This window comes from Bombus impatiens, unplaced genomic scaffold (genome assembly GCF_000188095.3).
Source record: "Bombus impatiens unplaced genomic scaffold, BIMP_2.2 scf_0095, whole genome shotgun sequence".
Lineage (NCBI taxonomy): Eukaryota > Metazoa > Arthropoda > Insecta > Hymenoptera > Apidae > Bombus > Bombus impatiens.
In genome coordinates this window covers 6,180-24,350 of record NT_176514.1, presented here as the reverse complement: position 1 = coordinate 24,350, position 18,171 = coordinate 6,180, and the positions used below count along the sequence as shown (strand labels likewise).

General features: G+C 35.8%; 1 protein-coding gene and 2 long non-coding RNA genes across 4 annotated transcripts; 1 reads left to right on the top strand and 2 right to left on the bottom strand.

Annotated features, from left to right (window-relative positions):
* Positions 1 to 13,063: 13,063 nt before the first annotated feature.
* On the top strand, positions 13,064 to 14,155 carry LOC117151139. The gene is made up of 2 exons (XR_004460839.1): positions 13,064 to 13,753; positions 13,851 to 14,155. It is a non-coding gene; the product is annotated as an uncharacterized LOC117151139 (long non-coding RNA).
* On the bottom strand, positions 14,141 to 15,890 carry LOC100747396 (mitochondrial inner membrane protease ATP23 homolog). 2 transcript variants are annotated; one of them, XM_033318410.1, is made up of 5 exons: positions 15,842 to 15,890; positions 15,067 to 15,112; positions 14,908 to 14,989; positions 14,615 to 14,839; positions 14,141 to 14,474 (listed from the first exon to the last, which is right to left on the bottom strand). In XM_033318410.1, the coding sequence occupies exons 1-5, from the start codon at positions 15,873 to 15,875 to the stop codon at positions 14,277 to 14,279; spliced, it is 585 nt and encodes a 194-aa protein (XP_033174301.1). In that variant the 5' UTR covers positions 15,876 to 15,890; the 3' UTR covers positions 14,141 to 14,276. The 2 variants fall into 2 exon arrangements, with proteins under 2 accessions (XP_033174301.1, XP_003486035.1); XM_003485987.4 differs by lacking the exon at positions 15,842 to 15,890 and adding an exon at positions 15,484 to 15,821.
* A 700-nt stretch (positions 15,891 to 16,590) lies between these two features.
* Positions 16,591 to 17,274, bottom strand: LOC117151140. Its single transcript, XR_004460840.1, has 2 exons — positions 16,825 to 17,274; positions 16,591 to 16,745 (listed from the first exon to the last, which is right to left on the bottom strand). It is a non-coding gene; the product is annotated as an uncharacterized LOC117151140 (long non-coding RNA).
* Between the last annotated feature and the right edge of the window lie 897 nt (positions 17,275 to 18,171).

Sequence of the window (18,171 nt, the reverse complement as noted above, 5' to 3'; positions counted from 1 at the left end):
CCGTCCGATCCCCGCCGATTCCCAGAGCGCGTCTGACTGTCAGCACCGTGACGCTACTACTACCACGGTTAACATCCTTCTGATCCGTTCGAGATCGATGGTTATCGCGGATGTTCCACCGTTTCTCCAATGTCCTCAAGTGTCTCCGTCCGTATTTTTTGTCACAGGAATGTCAGATGCGCCCTCGCCGGCGACCAACGCTGGACTGATTCTCATTTGGCTGCAGCGCCGCGCGGTATCGCCGCCTCGGCTCTCTTTGGCGCTAGCGCCCTGTGTAGCCCACCGCCACCGATGCCTTTCGTCTCTCTTCAACCGATACCGATCCTCTCGCTTGCGTGTTCCCTCTTTCTTCGATCAGTGCCACTCTCTCTCTTCCTTTCCCTTTCCTCTCGCCATCGTTCTCGTTCACTCCCGTACGGCCCACATTCGCCCATCGTGGGGTGGCATGGTATACCATGCGGTACAACCCCCTTCCGCCGTTCTCTCGTCAGGGTTTCCCTCTTCGTCCCCCTGCTATAGTGCATGCCAACATCGCCGGAGAAGAGAGAATCGTTACTATGGCGAGATCAATATGATAGGACGGCGCATGCCTCGGTATCCTTATACTTGAACCCTTCGCACTCATCTCACTCGCTCCGCTTCCAACCGCGCGCTACTCGTCCTCCTCTTCGCTCGTCTTTCTCCTTTTCCATCCTTTGGCTTTCCCCTCTAACCGGACCGCAACTCTCGCACACTCCGTCGTCTCGTCTCTTTCCCTCCCCACACGATCTCCACCAAGTAGAGGAGAACGTAGTGTGCCAGACCGTAGGTGAGCGCGGCGTTGACTTAAGTCGCTTCAGTCAACAGAGAACCGTATGCGGGAGAATACCGTCTCCTCTCTGAGTCCTCTTAACGTCCCGATGCTCCGATTTCTGCTTTGTGCCTATCTCCGTTCCGAGTCTACGTTTTGACTCCTTTCTTCGTGCGTGAATCATCGCTTTTTCTCATACGAGCCAAGAAAGAGCAGCGACGAGATCCAGAAATCATTCCATCAAACCTAGCCCTTCCATCCGTCTTCCGTTAGCGATCTTGATCCTTGAGATTCGCCACTGGTTCATCCTATCTACTACCACCGCTGCTGTTGCCGTTACTGTTGCTACTGCTGCTGCTGCTGCTGCTCTCTATACCATATCTCTTGTATCGAAATCGTTCCGCGAAACTTGCTGATTGATCGACCGAATTAAATTTCGGTTTCGCTGCTTTGTATTAGGTTTACAGCTTTATTTTTTAGATCGCGGGAGCTGGCTAAAGGTTTTCGTATTTATGTCGTAGGATGCCTGGAGATTGTTATTAACCCTCGTTCTAGAATAGTGATTGTCGTCATTTTAAAAACCTGTTGTAGTTGGCAAGTACAAGACTTTGGAACTAGTTACTTAATTACAGAATATTCCACCGTAATTTCTATAGTATGTTTTACGTCATAAAGACTATCGATAACACGTACCATGTAAGATATAAAATATACAAATTAAAATGAAATACTTTAAAACTAAATATAAGCAAACTTAAAATTAACCTTCGTTTTCTATAATCCAATTTATAATACCAACCGAGAATTACAATCAATTTAGTAATTATTTACATACAAAATTGTAAAATGCTACTTTTCAGTTAAAAATTTTCCTCGTTCGATAATACTAGTTATTTCTTCGAGAATCTTTATTGAAAATGTAAAATAATTTTAATATGATATTACCACCGAATGCAAATTCACAGTAATATTTAGCGACTTCCACGTGCCACATTTTAATTGTAATATGTAGACATACATATTATATATTTATGAAAAGATGAGAGAAGTAAAAATTAGCGCACTTTGTTCGATTAAAGAAAGACACAATTTTTCTTCGAAAGGTTCGCTTTGAAAAGATTCGCGCTATAAAGGAGACCGTCGCGTCTGTGCGGCAAATTGCGGCATTTTTGTTATTAATTTTTCAAGCTTTACCATGCTCCAATTTAGTTTCGAGCCACTTTCCTCTCGACCGGACATATTTTATTCTGTCAATGTTCGAAGGTGCTTCGTATTATTCAATTATTCGTAATGCTTAAATCAATCGGAATTCTTTCAACTAATATCATTGAAATTGCTTAACGTTACAATATTTATACCATAACATTTTTATAAGTAATCTGCCGGCCATTTTAATAATACTTACCTTTACTTAGCTGCCTTACTTTTGCATATCTTTCCACTCTTACAATCGCAATACCTTCGTTACTTCCGCTCATACCACGATGCTCCTGTTTTTATAATCTTCTTATTTTTATTCTCGTACTTGTTATTCCAAGCATAATCAGCATATCTTAATTAAATCCGGCCATGTTATCGCTAACGCAAATCCACTACTTACATTTAGCTGGAACTTCGATATTTCCACGAAACCCGGTTCGAAGTCTGTTAAGTGAACTTTGTAAACGCAAGCCCTCGATCTCTGCCTCATTTTATATCACATTTTTACCATTCGTTAGCCGCAAACCGGCATACTTGATTCCATTGTTCCCATTACTGATGCGCTCGCGAGTCAGCCTCGAAAGAATCAGCGGCTCCAGAACCGCTTTGTGGTTAACAGCTTCCGAGTGGCATGCCTAGCACTTGCCGATACTCCTTAACGCTACGCTGCTCAAACTCCCTTTTGTTCCTTTCCTCTGTCGATCTTTCTACTTCGTTCTACGATTCGTACACGAGTGCAACTACGTGAGCCTAGTGACCTATGTTCTTCACAACAGGGATGACGCTCGATGGACGTGGTTACGTGGGAAATTGAGCATCAATCAACCGAAAGGCAATGATCTCTCACGTACGGAAAATTCTGCCAATGTTTCATTCGCCAGAGCTAATCTCGCCATGAAATTAAAATCGAATGTCTTCGTCTTCCAATGATTTTCATTCGATACAATTCTTTCCCGTATGATTAGGTGGAAAGTAATTCTTCGAAAATATTTCTTCAATATTATACAGGGTGGTTGGTAACTGGTGATACAAGCGGAAAGGGGGTGATTCTACGCGAAAAAAGAAGTTGAAAATATAGAATAAAAGTTTTTCGTTTGAGACTTTGTTTTCGAGAAAATCGACTTTGAATTTTCGCTCGGTACGCGTGCACTTTATCACGTCTCGTTATAACGGATCTCACTGTAGATCGTTGTCTCGATGGAAAAATTAAAAAAAAATCTTTTTTTAATTTTTATTCTCTATTTTCGACTACTTTTTTCGCGTAGAATCACCCCCTTTCCGCTTGTACCATCAGTTACCAACCACCCTGTATATTATTCAATTTCTTCAGTATTATATTTCTTCATACTAGAAAGTATTAAAAAGTATTTAGAAAGACGATGTATTCTAATAAAAATATTGCTGTAATTCTCGGATTTCAACATTTCTTTTTCAGTTGGATCATTTTCGTTCGAGGCTTATCAGTAACATACTCTAAAGTTGTCTACAACTGTTTCTTCGGATTAATCGAATAAATATATTTATCGTTACCGTTAGTTTTCGAAATGTGTTTTTCAAGGATTATTCGTGTTCTCGAATATCAGAAAGCAGAAGGTAAAAAAACAGGACTTTCTGACTGACCTAACACGGTATGTTTCTGAATACATCTCGAATAGAGTATCCTCCTTTTATTGTTCGGATAAAATTTGTTCTATTTTTTCCTGCCGATGAAAAATGTGGAGATGGTTTCGTTTTGTTTTAATGCGCGGCTTGAGCCCTCATTGTTCGCTAACGTTCAGATGTTGCGTCAATACGTGTTTTACGTGGATTTTGAAATTTGCACGAAATATCGATGCGTGCAGCGTACCAAGTTTTTAAGAGAAAGAACATCGTTTTATATCTAAGAAATGGTAGCATAGCTGTGGATCTTTCTTATTCGTTAAAGCTACTTATTCCAACTTTGCTAAATTATACGCGCGCCAGATCCGATAAAATTTTACTAACAATTATACACGTAGATGTATAGAATCTGGTTGAAACGTTGACAGTTGAGAACGTCTGGCAATCGACAATCCTCGTCACTGATATTATTCGTTCATCGTGTAGAACATAAATGTCGTAACGTTTAACTGTAAGCGTTAATAGATATTAATTACGAGATTATTTCATCGTGTGTTACCTTTTCATCGTATTCAGTGATTTACAAGAACGACGAATACCTCTGTTCTCTAAAATTTGTTCTCTGTTTATCCAAAATTAATCATACGATGAAAGACATTGTATGTATTTTCTTTCGGTATGCCTTTCTTTGGTTTACATCGTAATTGATAACGCTAGTGGAATGTTACTTTACCTCATGTCGTGCCACATTATTAAACGAATAAATGTTTGTTTCTTCTGGGGGGAGTCGCACGCTATGGACGATTGTTACCGGAATATTCTCGATATTATCGATTACCCGATACTACCAGCGTCTTCATGCTTGAGACGTTCGAACGGCGTCGTAACAGCACCACAACAGAACGCTAATTAACCTGAATACTGACAGGAGATCGAGGGATGCAAACTAGCGAGCACGGATTTTCCTAATAATCCCCGATCCGAATTGTTTAAACAGAAGATTGAAATTTTCATCGCAAACTTTGCGTTCGAGCATCGAGTAATTTAGCGATCACACGAATTGTTTACTTTCATAAATAATATTCGCTTCCATATATTACGAATAAAATTTTATCAACAAAAGTAAACTCGTTCTGTGAAATAAGTTCGTCTTTAAGGAAGAATAAGAAGTATAATATATACGCCAATTTCTCGAACGTAATGTCCTAGATTTTTCATAGCTTTTCTACCTTTGCATTCAATACGATCTCAGAACAATTTTATGTCCATATCGTTGCACGTTCTTGTAAAATATTTGTAAAATCATATGCTATTTCAATAAACCGTTGCATTTATGCGACATCTTGCAATTCAATAATGAACTACGTGTGCCCGAGTACGAGATTATCAAATCATTATTATACAGTACCTAAACGTAATTCGTTAATAATTAAAGTTTCGTAGTTCTTCTCTATCTCACTCTAACAATACTGTTGAGGTTTATCTCGGAATAGAATAGAGAGGAAATGCGTGGATGAATATGTAACAGAAATATATTTAAGTAAGTATACGATTAAGTATAAGTACAGTGTATGCTAGTCCAGTTCCGCACATTGGTAGCGTTACTTTACAATAGAGCTCCGAAGCCATGGGCCTATGGGTATTTATATAATTAGGAAAACTGGGCCATCTATACCTCACTGAATCATCTGTGCATTAAGGCATGTTCCTAGAAAAGGCTATGAGGCTGAGAGGCCCTTCAAATTGATTTAGAGCTAAACAATACTCAATGGCTTCGAGGACTAAGAAAACTAAACACTAGAGAAGATGCAGAGTTTTCCTAGAAGTGAAAATCGCTTCAACAAATACGAATACATCTTATAGACCAATATCACTGCTTCCTGTATTTTCCAAAATACCAGAGAAAATAATATACGACCGCATAAAACCAACAATAGAGAAGGAAAAATTAATACCAGATCACCAATTTGGATTCCGAAACAAACACTCCACGATAGAGCAAATGCACAGGTTTGTCAACGAAATGTTACTAGCAATAGAAAAGAAACAATACCGTACAGCTCTCGTTATGGACATTGAGAAAGTATTTGACAAAGTGAACCACAATCAAAAAACACATCCCGGAACAAATCCACCACTTACTCAAATCATGCCTAAGCAACAGAACCTTTGTAGTAAAAATAAAGGATGTATATTGTGAAGTAAAAGACATCAAGGCAGAGGTACCGCATCTACCAATAGCAAAATACTGACATTCGCGGACGACACGGCTGTACTAGTCAGACACACTAATCCAGAAACAGCAGTCACATAACTACAAGAACACATCATAAAAATAGAAAAATGGTTACAAGATAAACAAATAAAAGCAAACCCCAGTAAATGCAACCATATTACATTTACACTAAGGAAACGGAAACCACCAAATATCCAATTGAATAGCACGCACATAACACAAACAAGGCAAGTTAAATACCTAGGACTCCACTTAGACACACAACCTACATGGAAGCAACATACTAAATCAATTACAGACAAAATACGGATAAAAAGAAGACAAATGTACTGGTTAACTAGTCGAAATTCTAAACTCAGAGAAAATAGAAAATAAATTAAAAATATACAAAACGATATAATAAAACCAATTTGGATGTACGGAATACCATTATGGGGGACAGTAGCAATGAGTCACATAAATAAACTAGAGTCGCTACAATCGAAGATACTGAGAACAATAGTCAACGTCCCATGGTATGTCAGAAAAAAGGATATACGCAAAGACCTAAAAATACCAACGGTCAAAGAAGAAATCGACAGGTACGCAGAAAAATACAAGGAAAGAACGACAGCACATTCAAACCAGCCGGCTGCCGAAGCGAGCAAAACTCTCATAGAAAAAAGACTAAAAAGAAAACACCCCACTGACCTCACTAAAGAAATAAAATATTCAAACTCGAAGATGGTATCCCATTGGGGGTAGCCATCCACATGTTATTTAGCAATTAAGTTGGAAAAATTTACCAAATGTCCAGCTGGACAAATTGCAAAGTACAAATTAAATAACAATTAAAAAGAAAAACAAATACGAATATGGAATTATATTTGTAGCGGCGCTCGACAGCAAACTTTCCAACGGTTTCTCTCTCGTGGCTCGCTACACAAAGACCCTATCCTTCGGACAAGATGATTGCCAGATATCGATACATTCTTTCAGAATATTTTCAGCTAACCTAAGGACTCGCTATAAATCTTAGGATTTATTTAGCTAAGGTCCTCCAAAGGAACAAATAGTCTTTGCCTTTACAGCCCCTATACCTACCACCCACTACGGGAAGATGGAAATCTGCTTTCCCCACGTACGACGCTTTCTGCTAGCAACTTTCTCTCAAGGACGGTTAGCATCCTTTTTCAACCAACGACTCAAAATTTAGCCAATTAACAGCGACGTCCATTTCCCTCACTTTCCGAACCAATGCTTTCCTCAACGAATCCGATGATCTCGTATCCTTAGACACACCCCATCATAGTTTTTCCTATGCAGCACCATCGTGATGAAAAGTCAGTCGCGAGACGCCTGTCCAAATTGATAGTTGGTAGTTGGTAGCAAGCACTGATCCGAGTCGCTCGACATCTCAGGCAATCGTCGTCCGAACTCGTAGCGCATGTCGAATCGTATCTACCCGAGTTCGAACTTGTAATCGCGAACCGTAGTTAATAACCGCGAGTTTTACGCCAAGTGTACTCATCGAATATAGTTGTTAATAAATATTTATTGTTAAACAAATTCTAATGTTCCTTCGATACCAATCACGCCCTTCACCTCATTTCTAATAACGATCACACTATATAGATCGATTTGTAACAGATTGATAGATCGGTATTTCATATTTCATACGCGCATTTTAGATACTTAAGATTTAACGAATCGTCGGGAACATGCAACCAGCTACCGTACTTTGAGGCGGAAATGGTATATTGAGAGAAATTGAAGACAACTACAGTTGGAAAGTTGTGCTTGCAGCGCAACTTGGTATTAATGGCCAACAGTTCTGTCAAAGTTGGCCACAATCTCCATGATGTCTTTCGAAAGTTGCAACACCTTCTCGGATTGCGAATCTCTTTTCGACGAAAATCATGAAAATCATAAAATACGGTTGTTATAAATCACGGTATCATTAACCCTCTAACACTTGAAACCTTTTTGTAAAAATTAATCACGTGCAGATGCTACACGACTTTTTTCCGGTAAAATAGATCGTTTTAATAGGTTCGACGTTTATTCGATAATTTCAATAGCTTTACACGAGATGTACAAGCAACGATAAGCTTTGATTTTAGCCATCCGCTCGCTATATACGCATACGTACATACACGAAACGATCATTTACCAAAAGAAATCATTGGCTAAGTGCGTGACAAGCAGACACCTTTCTCGTTAGTTCGCTATAAATCAGAGTGACTTTCAATCGGCTGGACAGTTTCATTAAAAACACTCTAAACCAGGTCATCGATGAACTTCGACACCTAAGTTTGCCGCTTTGCCTTTCAACTTTCTACCGAGTGTCACGTGCAGGACGTAGCACTTAAAAGTGAACGCTATATGTGTGCCAGTCTTTTATTTTACATAGTTTCTCGGTAAAAAAACGTTTGACACGGTGAATTCAGGTCGACCCTCTGTAATTTGACAGCATCCGGCCTAAAAGGCTTTGCAACGTCTTCGATGATCCGTTTTCGCCGGTGTTAAATCACAAAAGACGTGGCTTCTTCATAACATTGCCAGAGACCTTCATATTTAGGTGAAACGCGAGAAATTTTCTACGATGGCAAAGGATTTACTCAAAGGATTTCATGAAAGCTCCAAGATTCCTTAACTTCGATTCTTCGCCCTTTGTACTATCCTCTCGCGTTCGCCATTAAAATTACAACTTTTACTTCATAGTTTCCACATAAAAATACGAAAATATCACAGAACTTGTAGATTTTTACGATCGTTTGGCAACAAATACCTTATTTTAAATAACTCGACTAAAGTTTTAAGTCTCGTAAGATTTCAAAAAACATTCGATCGAATATCTATATCGCGGCGATCTTCCCGACATAGAATAAAGTAGCAGCCATATCTACTCAGAGTTTTATAACTCATACTCATAAATCAAACTCGTGCGTTATCACACCCTTGTCTCTCTGGCTTTCAAAGATCACATCCGTGTCTATATTTTTCTGATACACGCGGGACATATGAATTTTTAGTAGAAAAAGGATCCTTCCTTTTCCTCCCAGTACTCGTTCCTTATCTTCTTCGTAACACAATTCTTGGTATTATGGATATTAATAAATATAAGAACATATATCTGTCCATTTTTAATATATGTTCGTATATTTGAAAACTTACACTTGCCAGTTCTGTATACTGAAATTGTTAAAGTACATGAAGTACTTGTTATATTAAAGTAAAGACAACAGAAAATAAAGATTAGTTAAAATGCAACTATACTAATATTAAGTTAATAATTTATAACTGCCGATTATTAGTAACAGTAAAAACGTACGTGACACAGAGCAACTTTTCAATGAGTAACTATTCATTTCGTAATAGTGAAATGTGGAACATTTCTCGAGTCAAGAAAAGCGTATTCCTTCCCCTTGTTATTTTGTATTATCAGGTTAACAGAGCACGTGCACCGAGTTCCAGAAACTCGGTTGGATGTCGCCAAAGCATTGCAGGGCTTCGCAATAGGCAGGAATTTTCTACTATCAGGACGATGGAGCGTAGAAGTCAAGGAATGAAGGAGAGACGTGTTCTTTAGCATTCGTCGAGCACATTTATCAGAAAAAGTCAGTCGGCAAGAAACGGCCGTTCGTATTTGTACTGTACACGTGAAGCAACGACGCGACGCTCAAGTTGCTGGTGGTAAATGACAAATGAACTGAAATAGATGACTCTTGTGAGCAGATTGCAGAAAAAGTTAGCGCAAGGACGTTAATAACAGATCATTTTCAGATGAAAACTTTAATCGCTTGATTTAAGATTTCGTGGATTTATCAATGTTGAGTGAAATTTGCGATGTATACGAAGTGTGTGTCGCTTCTGTGCCGCATAGGTGCGTGAAGAAAATCTCACGATAGTCGCGACTTCATACGTAACATTCGTGTTTCTGTTTAAAAGCTTCGGACTTTACACCTAGATCAATATATATCAATATTTTATATTCACAGAGCTTGATCTTTTCCATAAAACTTGATCTTTTCAGCTATTAAAACAAACTATATTTTCAAGTTTTCCATTTGATTTTCACTTTGTCTTTTCACGAAATAATTTATTCGGTTCCTTCACAGATTGGAGTAACACACGTATGTTTCGATGAATTATTGAAAATGCAATTTTCAGCTCGCGCGCTGACACGTGACAATTCGCAGAGGATTGAAAATGATCGCCAGGTTATGGGAAGTAAAGGCGTATTTCTTTTAAACGAGGCAAAAAAGTAGCAGGTCGAGCGAAACGAAGTAATATGGTAGCACTTCGTGCCTCTACGATGGCGATGTTACACGGACAATCGGAGAAAAGAGATACCCGAACGATTTATCATGTCCCACATGGTCCGTGTCGTACATTTTCTCTCTTCTTCTTCTTCTTCTTCTTCTTCTCCTTCTTCTTCTTCTTCTTCTTCTTCTTCTTCTTCTTCTTCTTCTTCTTCTTCTTCTTCTTCTTCTTCTTCTTCTTCTTCTTCTTCTTCTTCTTCTTCTTCTTCTTCTTCTTCTTCTTCTTCTTCTTCTTCTTCTTCTTCTTCTTCTTCTTCTTCTTCTTCTTCTTCTTCTTCTTCTTCTTCTTCTTCTTCTTCTTCTTCTTCTTCTTCTTCTTCTTCTTCTTCTTCTTCTTCTTCTTCTTCTTCTTCTTCTTCTTCTTCTTCTTCTTCTTCTTCTTCTTCTTCTTCTTCTTCTTCTTCTTCTTCTTCTTCTTCTTCTTCTTCTTCTTCTTCTTCTTCTTCTTCTTCTTCTTCTTCTTCTTCTTCTTCTTCTTCTTCTTCTTCTTCTTCTTCTTCTTCTTCTTCTTCTTCTTCTTCTTCTTCTTCTTCTTCTTCTTCTTCTTCTTCTTCTTCTTCTTCTTCTTCTTCTTTTTCTTTTTACCTCAGCCGATGCTATCTTTCGTTTTAAAGGGCTATATCGAACGCTTCGAAGCAGAAAATTCCACATGAATTCCGGTCAAAATAAAACAAAGGTAACAATATATAGTAATAATCGTTTTAGAGAAAAAGTATAAAACAACGGATGAGCTATGTATGGCAATTAGAGTAAAATGGCAAAATCCGGAGGAGTGGGTATTCTCAGAGATAGCAGTTTCGTGAAACTTAAGATAATTTAAGAATAAATTTAAGGACAACATCTCTCTCTCTCTCTCTCTCTCTCTCTCTCTCTCTCTCTCTCTTTCTAACGCTATATGTGTTTTAAGATCTATGCATCTATATCTCTTAAATTCCACTTTATTTCTTATTTCTTTAACATTCTACTCTATTTCCTAATAATAGGCTACTTGTAACAATTATCAATTTCAAATCAAAGTGTTAAATGGAAATCAAATGATAATCCTTTGTCCTCGTAGGGAAATTTCATATATTCGTTTAAATAAAATAAAAGCTATTACGAGAGGAGATACTAAATCCTTTTTAATGCAACGTAGCAGATAATTATTCAAAATTACGATCGATATAAAAAGTCAGAAAAGAAAAATTCACCTTGCGTGGAAATATTAAATTACAAAGCATAATCTACAAGTTTACAGCTGACGACGTAATATATTCTTTTAACGAACATCTATAAGTTATTTCTTCGTGTTTCTCGGCTCATATTTAACACGTGTTCTACTGACTAATTGAATGCTTTCTCCGTTATACCCGGTGATCTCGACAGCCCAATTAACTTGAATAGTCTCGCGAGTCCTGTTTAATGAATGGAAACGAAAAATAAAGAGACTTTATATTTTCTGATCTTTTACTTTTGTATAATAATTTATTATTGCAAAAATTACCTCGCAATAGAAAATTAACATTGATTATTGTACTATCATTTCGTAGAGTTTCCACGTTTCCATTAAAATTTTACAAAGAATATTTTGAATCTAGTAATTCAATATAGAATATAGAATATAGAATAGTATAGCGAAAATTAAGAACGAACATAATTGAAATATATTATGTTCAACTAATAAAAATAGTTGACTCGAAATAAAATGTGTTAAAAAAAAATTGAAAGATTGTTATCTTATTAAATCTACTGCAGTCGCTCATACATCAACTAGTGTTTGCTGTAATTATTTTTATTCCTACAGAAACGCATTCGTTTCCATCTGCTATGGTAATCCATCTACTTCTCCATGAAATCAATCTATTTTGAGATTAAAAGACAAAATTATCAGTACAAAAGCGAAATAAATTTTCAGAAAATACAATTTTGCTCTTTTTGTAAATCTTCGTAAGCGGATATTAATTTATAATAATGTTCCACATTTATAGCTAGAAATATTTTCGAGTGATATAAATATATATTATGTTTCTTCAGTTAACAAGGATCCTACATCTACCAAAAGATACAACTAAAATTAAATAAATAAATATACATAAGAAGCTACAAAGATTTTATTTACTAGAATTCCTAAAAATTAACACCGAGATAGAGAAACAGGAACGTCGAATAGAATATTCAAGATCTAGGAAAATCGTCAAATATCTTTTAGAAGCAATTAAACTTCTCCAATTTGAGGGAAAAATTAGCGCGGAAACTTTTCTTCAAGCGCTCATTCTAAACTCTGGGCTTGGCAAGCGTTTATGATGTCTGTAATTACTGCCTGTTGAATGGGAGCAACAAAAATCCAACCTTCTGTGCAGCTCATTCTTGCCTATCAAATTCCTTATTCTATTAATATTTTATCGATACCCCAGAAACATTTTATATTTTCAATGAAAATCATCTATCATCATATATCCTAAATATTGAACACGCAAATATTATAAAAATTTATTAGGAAAAAGGAATTTTTATTATTTTTCGTAGTATCTTCGATATTGAATTTCAATGATGTGACGTATTTATTTTTTGCAATGTAATTTCTGTTTTGCAAAATGAAATTCTTCTTCGTAAAGTAGGAAGCAAATACCACTTCGCGATCGTGTACACTTGTTCCTGATTGATCGGTACTAATGCCCTTGTCTAACACGAGCATATATGTAGGATATATATGCATACATATATATCCACTTTTATTACACAATATTTCGCTCTTTGTACCACACGCGATATACGTCTATCCTTGTCTCACATTATTGCGCTTATTGTTTCATACACCGTATATGTCTATTTTTATCTCGCACTATCGTGTTGCTTGTCTATGGACAAATCATGTATTGCCATCTATTGGATCAAAAGTAACAGTAATTTAGAGTATATACGGATAGATAGCAGTACATAATTACCGGCAGAGTACGTTGTGATGTCGGCCTACCGACGCCTTGCTGTTTTACCGACATAAGTAATTTTTTATCTCTCGCTTCTTCGTATATGACATCCGAGATCCAGGTATGCGAACGCGAGCCCCATTGTCAATCTTAATATCAACATCCATCAAGGAGGAGCTGCATCTTCATGTAGACGTACATGAAGCACCTGACGTACAGCGATGAGCAGGGTATAAAACGACCTGTATTACTAGGCCTAACTCATTCTTTCATTGTGAAACCTCGTATGTGTTGCTATTTTCATTGCGTTATCAATTCTTAGCGTTAGCATTACCATTGTTAATATATCTTATAGCATATAAGATTTGTAATAATCATATCAGTTTTGGATTCTTTATTATTGAATATAAGGATTTTAATATAAGTTCTTGTTAATAGTTGAAGATTCTATTCAGGCGACGAAGTAGAGAGAAATAGAAATTATAAATTAAGTGCTCGTAAATTTGAGTTGCAAAGAGGTCCACCGCGTAACTCAGGTGACGGGAGTGAGGAGATCCGCACGCTGTGGAAGCAATTCTGTACCTTAGTTTTAATTATTACTAATAGCTCAATATTGAAGATGCATTACATCGATCGTAAGAGTCAGTTGCGGAAACCTGAACTGTGGAAAAGCCATCCAAAATAACTGAGGACACTCATATCGTCACGCCCGTCGTAGGTAGGTAGATACGTAGATAGGCTAAAAGTAGAATCGCTCCAGACGACTGTTACATCAGAAATTTACACCATCTTTTCCTACCTCCTGGAAACTACAGTCCATCGACGCACACTCGAGTCCCCCCGACCTCAAGGATTTCTGCATACACGATTCGGCAAACGATATGAATCTTAGGCATCGCCAAGCTATACTTCATGCCTATTATGGCATAAATAAATAAATTTTTATGCTAAAGTCTCGATTCAAAGATGTTTTTGTCTTCGAAAACTTCTCGCATAAAATTATCAACAAAAATCATATTTTTCTTGCTTCATATAGAGATCTTCGAAATTATCATTAAAGGTTAGATGTATATACAGAATAAATATACAATTAAATACACTATCATAATGAGAATAATAAGAATGATAACAACTATTTTCATAGGCGAGTATTAAAATGATATAATAAAATCATATTATTTCTTAGTAAGTGTACTATTTTGAGGTGCATAACCTGAGAGCACTTTTATAAAAAATATATTTTATTCTGAATATCCATAATATGGCCCCTCATAGTATGCTTTCTCCATATCCATTGAATTTCGTCGAAGTCGTCTTCCAATGGGTTCTAAATCATTATAACACTTGGTAAAAACTCGCCTCACAGCGTCCATTGCTTCCTCCTTTGGTATATTTTTTATAGCAATTAGTGACCTAACAGCCTTGTCCATAACACAGTCCTAAAGCAAAAATATAACTATAATAACAATTGTATAATATGATTATAATATATTCTATAATGTAAAATGGGATTAATATATTTTATTTGCATGAAGGGGAATATTTTGTACAATATGTACAATATATGTACAATACTTACCTGATGTGCCTTTTTAATATGAAAAGGTGAAGCAGTTCCTCGATACCATGCACCAAGAAAACTACAATGACATTGATTAGCTGCTCTTATTTCCGTACAAGCTAAATGATCTATATTGTTTAGATCAAGTTTGTTACGGCAATAATCAAACATATGTATCATCTCATGACTTAAAGTGCTTTGAACTCGATTTCTGCTCCTAGCAGTGTTTTGGCAAATTATAATCTAAAAAATATGAAATATTTTATATTACTTACATATTGATACATACAAAGATTTTTAATAACATTTACCTGATTTGTGTCAGGATCATAACCACCAGTAACTGTATTATCACATACTTCACATGAAATATGACGACCAAGATCAACTTCGCTGAAATTATCTATCACTTATTTACTTCCTAGAATATAACAGAATAAGAAAGTATATAAAATCTAAATATTACTTACCATCCTGAACTTTTTAATGCTGCTAACATTAGTTTCACTAGAGGACCTAAAATATATATAATTTATTACTTACATAATTCTTTGATTAATATATAGCATATACTGTATAATATAAGTGATATAAACATATATATATATTAATATTTGTATACAAGCAAAATTATAATATTAAATATGAGTTTTCCAATTTTGCTTCAGAGAAACTTTTTCATAATTACAGTTTTTAATTTAAGAAAAATATGTAGAAAATTTTGTTTTTCTTTGTAATATAAATTTTTGTTTATTTTTAATGTCAAAATAATATTCCTGTTGAGCACAGTTGAGACTTGAAAAATATAATAACCATGTAGTACAATAATAACCAAAGTAGAACAAACTTATTAAAAAAATGTTTAGAAATAGATAGAAGAATCTTACTCTTTTTTACACAGTTATAAACATTGATTTCACAGTTTATCTTCTCGTAATTTTTCCTTTTTTCATTAAAAGTAATTACATCAAACCAAGTACGGGATTGGTTTTCGCCACTTTGATTTTTTCTGCCTGGATAAAGATCAGAATATTCTATTTCTTCAATATTATTACGTTTCTCAGAATCTGATTGTTTTTCATTTTTTTCATTTTTGACAGTCATTATTTGAAAATATTAGTCTATATTATTGCTTTGAAGAGCACTAGTTACAAAAACAATCGAAATATAGGTTATGATACGGTATTACGTCATAGAACCTAGAACTAACACGTGCATATGAACAGATACAGTGTTACGACATATACTGGAGATAAGTAGGGTGATCGCCGGAGAGCATTGCAGAAATTCAACCAAAAGTACGAAATTGGCTAAAATCAGACGTTTAGAAAATGTGCAGCGGAACCGCAACGCCATACTAGAGTAGTTTTAAGTTATTAGATTATTATACACAAAATTAAGATCTCATTGTAAAATTGTACTATTATTGCTTATGAATTGAATTAAATAAAACAATTTAATATTGCAAATGGACGTCTAACCATATAAAATCTTTTCAATATCCACGATCCTCAAATCTTTTTCAATTTTCATAAGTTTAAAGAATAAGTTATAAAAAGAGACAAAAGATTTCGAGAAAATTGGTAAGTATTGATAAGTATTAAGAGAATAAAATATCATGAGAGGTATTCGAAACTTTTTTAAATTCTTGGAAACGACGTGATCTTCTCTGAGAAAATTAAATATTAATATAGGAGGTGGTACAATTTCGCCAATCCTTGAAAATGATGTATTCCAGGAATTTTTCGAAGTTGAAATTTTTGGTTTAGCGATAAATTATTTATCAGAATCTCGATTTTGTATTAAAATAATATAATCTTACAAGAAGTGGCACTATTTCGATAATTTTTAGAATTTGACATCATTTCTCTGAATTTTCGAAAGCTATTTCATGGTCTTTTTTATACAATTTGCCTTTAAATTTCGCGTATTTTATTTTTTGATTTTTTGTAAGATTTTGTAGATCTGTATAGCGAAAAGGATAGATAACAATATTGTAAAATGCTATTACTCTGATTCATTGAAATTCTTCCTACATACATGTTATATAATTATTTTATAATAAATAGTCTCAGTTTTTATCGTATTGTATAATCATTTCCAAGATGATCGTTGCTGTTAGTTCCTTTTGGTATCCTGATTGTTGCTTCTATAATCAATACAAAAAAAGCAATTTATTTCCAATATTTAATTAAACCTTTAAGTAATTTTTGTTTTTTCGCCCTTACCTTACGCTGATCACCGCTATTGTGAATGCATATTTCTCTTCATGCCGTACATACGCACGTTTCTCTCATCAAAAGCCTTGGAAAATAAGTTTGCGTATAGTACGATTGTTCGCTGCTAAAGACCCTCATTCTCAATGCACATTTCTTGGTTGACTTTCTTAATATTGCATCAACAATCTCCCTACTCATCCGTGTATATACACTCCTCGTCAAAAAGATAACCCAGGTGTGCTATCTTTAATTTCTCAATGACGCATGTAAAGTTTTTCGTCTGTAACGTATTATATCAAAACATGAGCTCAGAATATGCGGCTTGCTGGAAATAAGTCACAATGTCGTAGATGTTTGTATACAATAAAGAAATACTGCACTGAAATTACTCAGTAGTCATTACTCATGATCTATCAACGAGTAAAAATTACAGTACAATATTATATAAATTTGTATGTATGGGACGCGGAAAAAAATTGAACGAGTCTGAAAAAAAAACAAATTCTTGAACTAAAACAGCAACGGTTATCAGCAGTATACATATCGAAAGTAATAAGAAGAAGTCGTAGAATAATACACAATTTCTTAAAAAATGTTGAAGATTATGGCAAAAAGAAAAATACTGGTCGGCCGTCATCATTATCCGATCGTAGCTTCCAACTCGCAGTTAACAACGAAACAAATAATGGAGAAATGTAGTATTAGTGCCAGTGTTTCAAGTGTTCGTCAAGTTCTACTGTTTATTCGGCCAATCGCGGGGAGACGTAATCGCGAGGAGAAACGTCAACGGGAGTCGTAAATTCCCGTTACGATTATAACAATCGACACCACGAATTGATCGATCCCCTGATTTCCGTTGAGATAATAGGGGTGATTGAGTTTGTATAACACTGTGATTCACAGAATTATAAATTATATATTTCCAACACTTAGATTACACTGATGAGCATAGATAGATAGATATCGCACGAAGATAAGATAGACATGTACGTTAGAGCAGGGCTCTTATAATTGGATTTAATGTATTAGTGGACGTAGCAGTATAAGATATTTAGTAGAGGAAATGTATGCTCGACAATACCGAGACCGACTCTCGCGTTATGCTTAGACTGCCATGTTAGGCGTTAGCTTTAGAGTTAGTAGTTGACTTTTCCAACGATGCAGAAGTGAAATTGAGTGACGATACTGTGTCGGAGGAAAGCTAGTGATGGGTAGCGCACGGTACCATCGGATTTGTTCATGCCATTTTAGGTCAGACAGTTCGCTGTGGAGTGCCGAAGCGTGCAGATGTGTCTCTAGTGCCCAGCGTAGTCCGAAAACAACACGTGTCGCCCAACCGTCGAAAGAGAACACACC

What these genes read in the sequence shown, in the direction of transcription:
- LOC100747396 (XM_003485987.4), bottom strand. Translation starts at nt 15,700, where the DNA reads ATGACTGTCAAAAATGAAAAAAATGAAAAACAATCAGATTCTGAGAAA. An exon ending in GCATTAAAAAGTTCAGGATG is followed by an intron (nt 14,990 to 15,066) that starts GTAAGTAATATT and finishes AGATAATTTCAG; the next exon opens with CGAAGTTGATCTTGGTCGTC. An exon ending in ATGATCCTGACACAAATCAG is followed by an intron (nt 14,840 to 14,907) that starts GTAAATGTTATT and finishes CATATTTTTTAG; the next exon opens with ATTATAATTTGCCAAAACAC.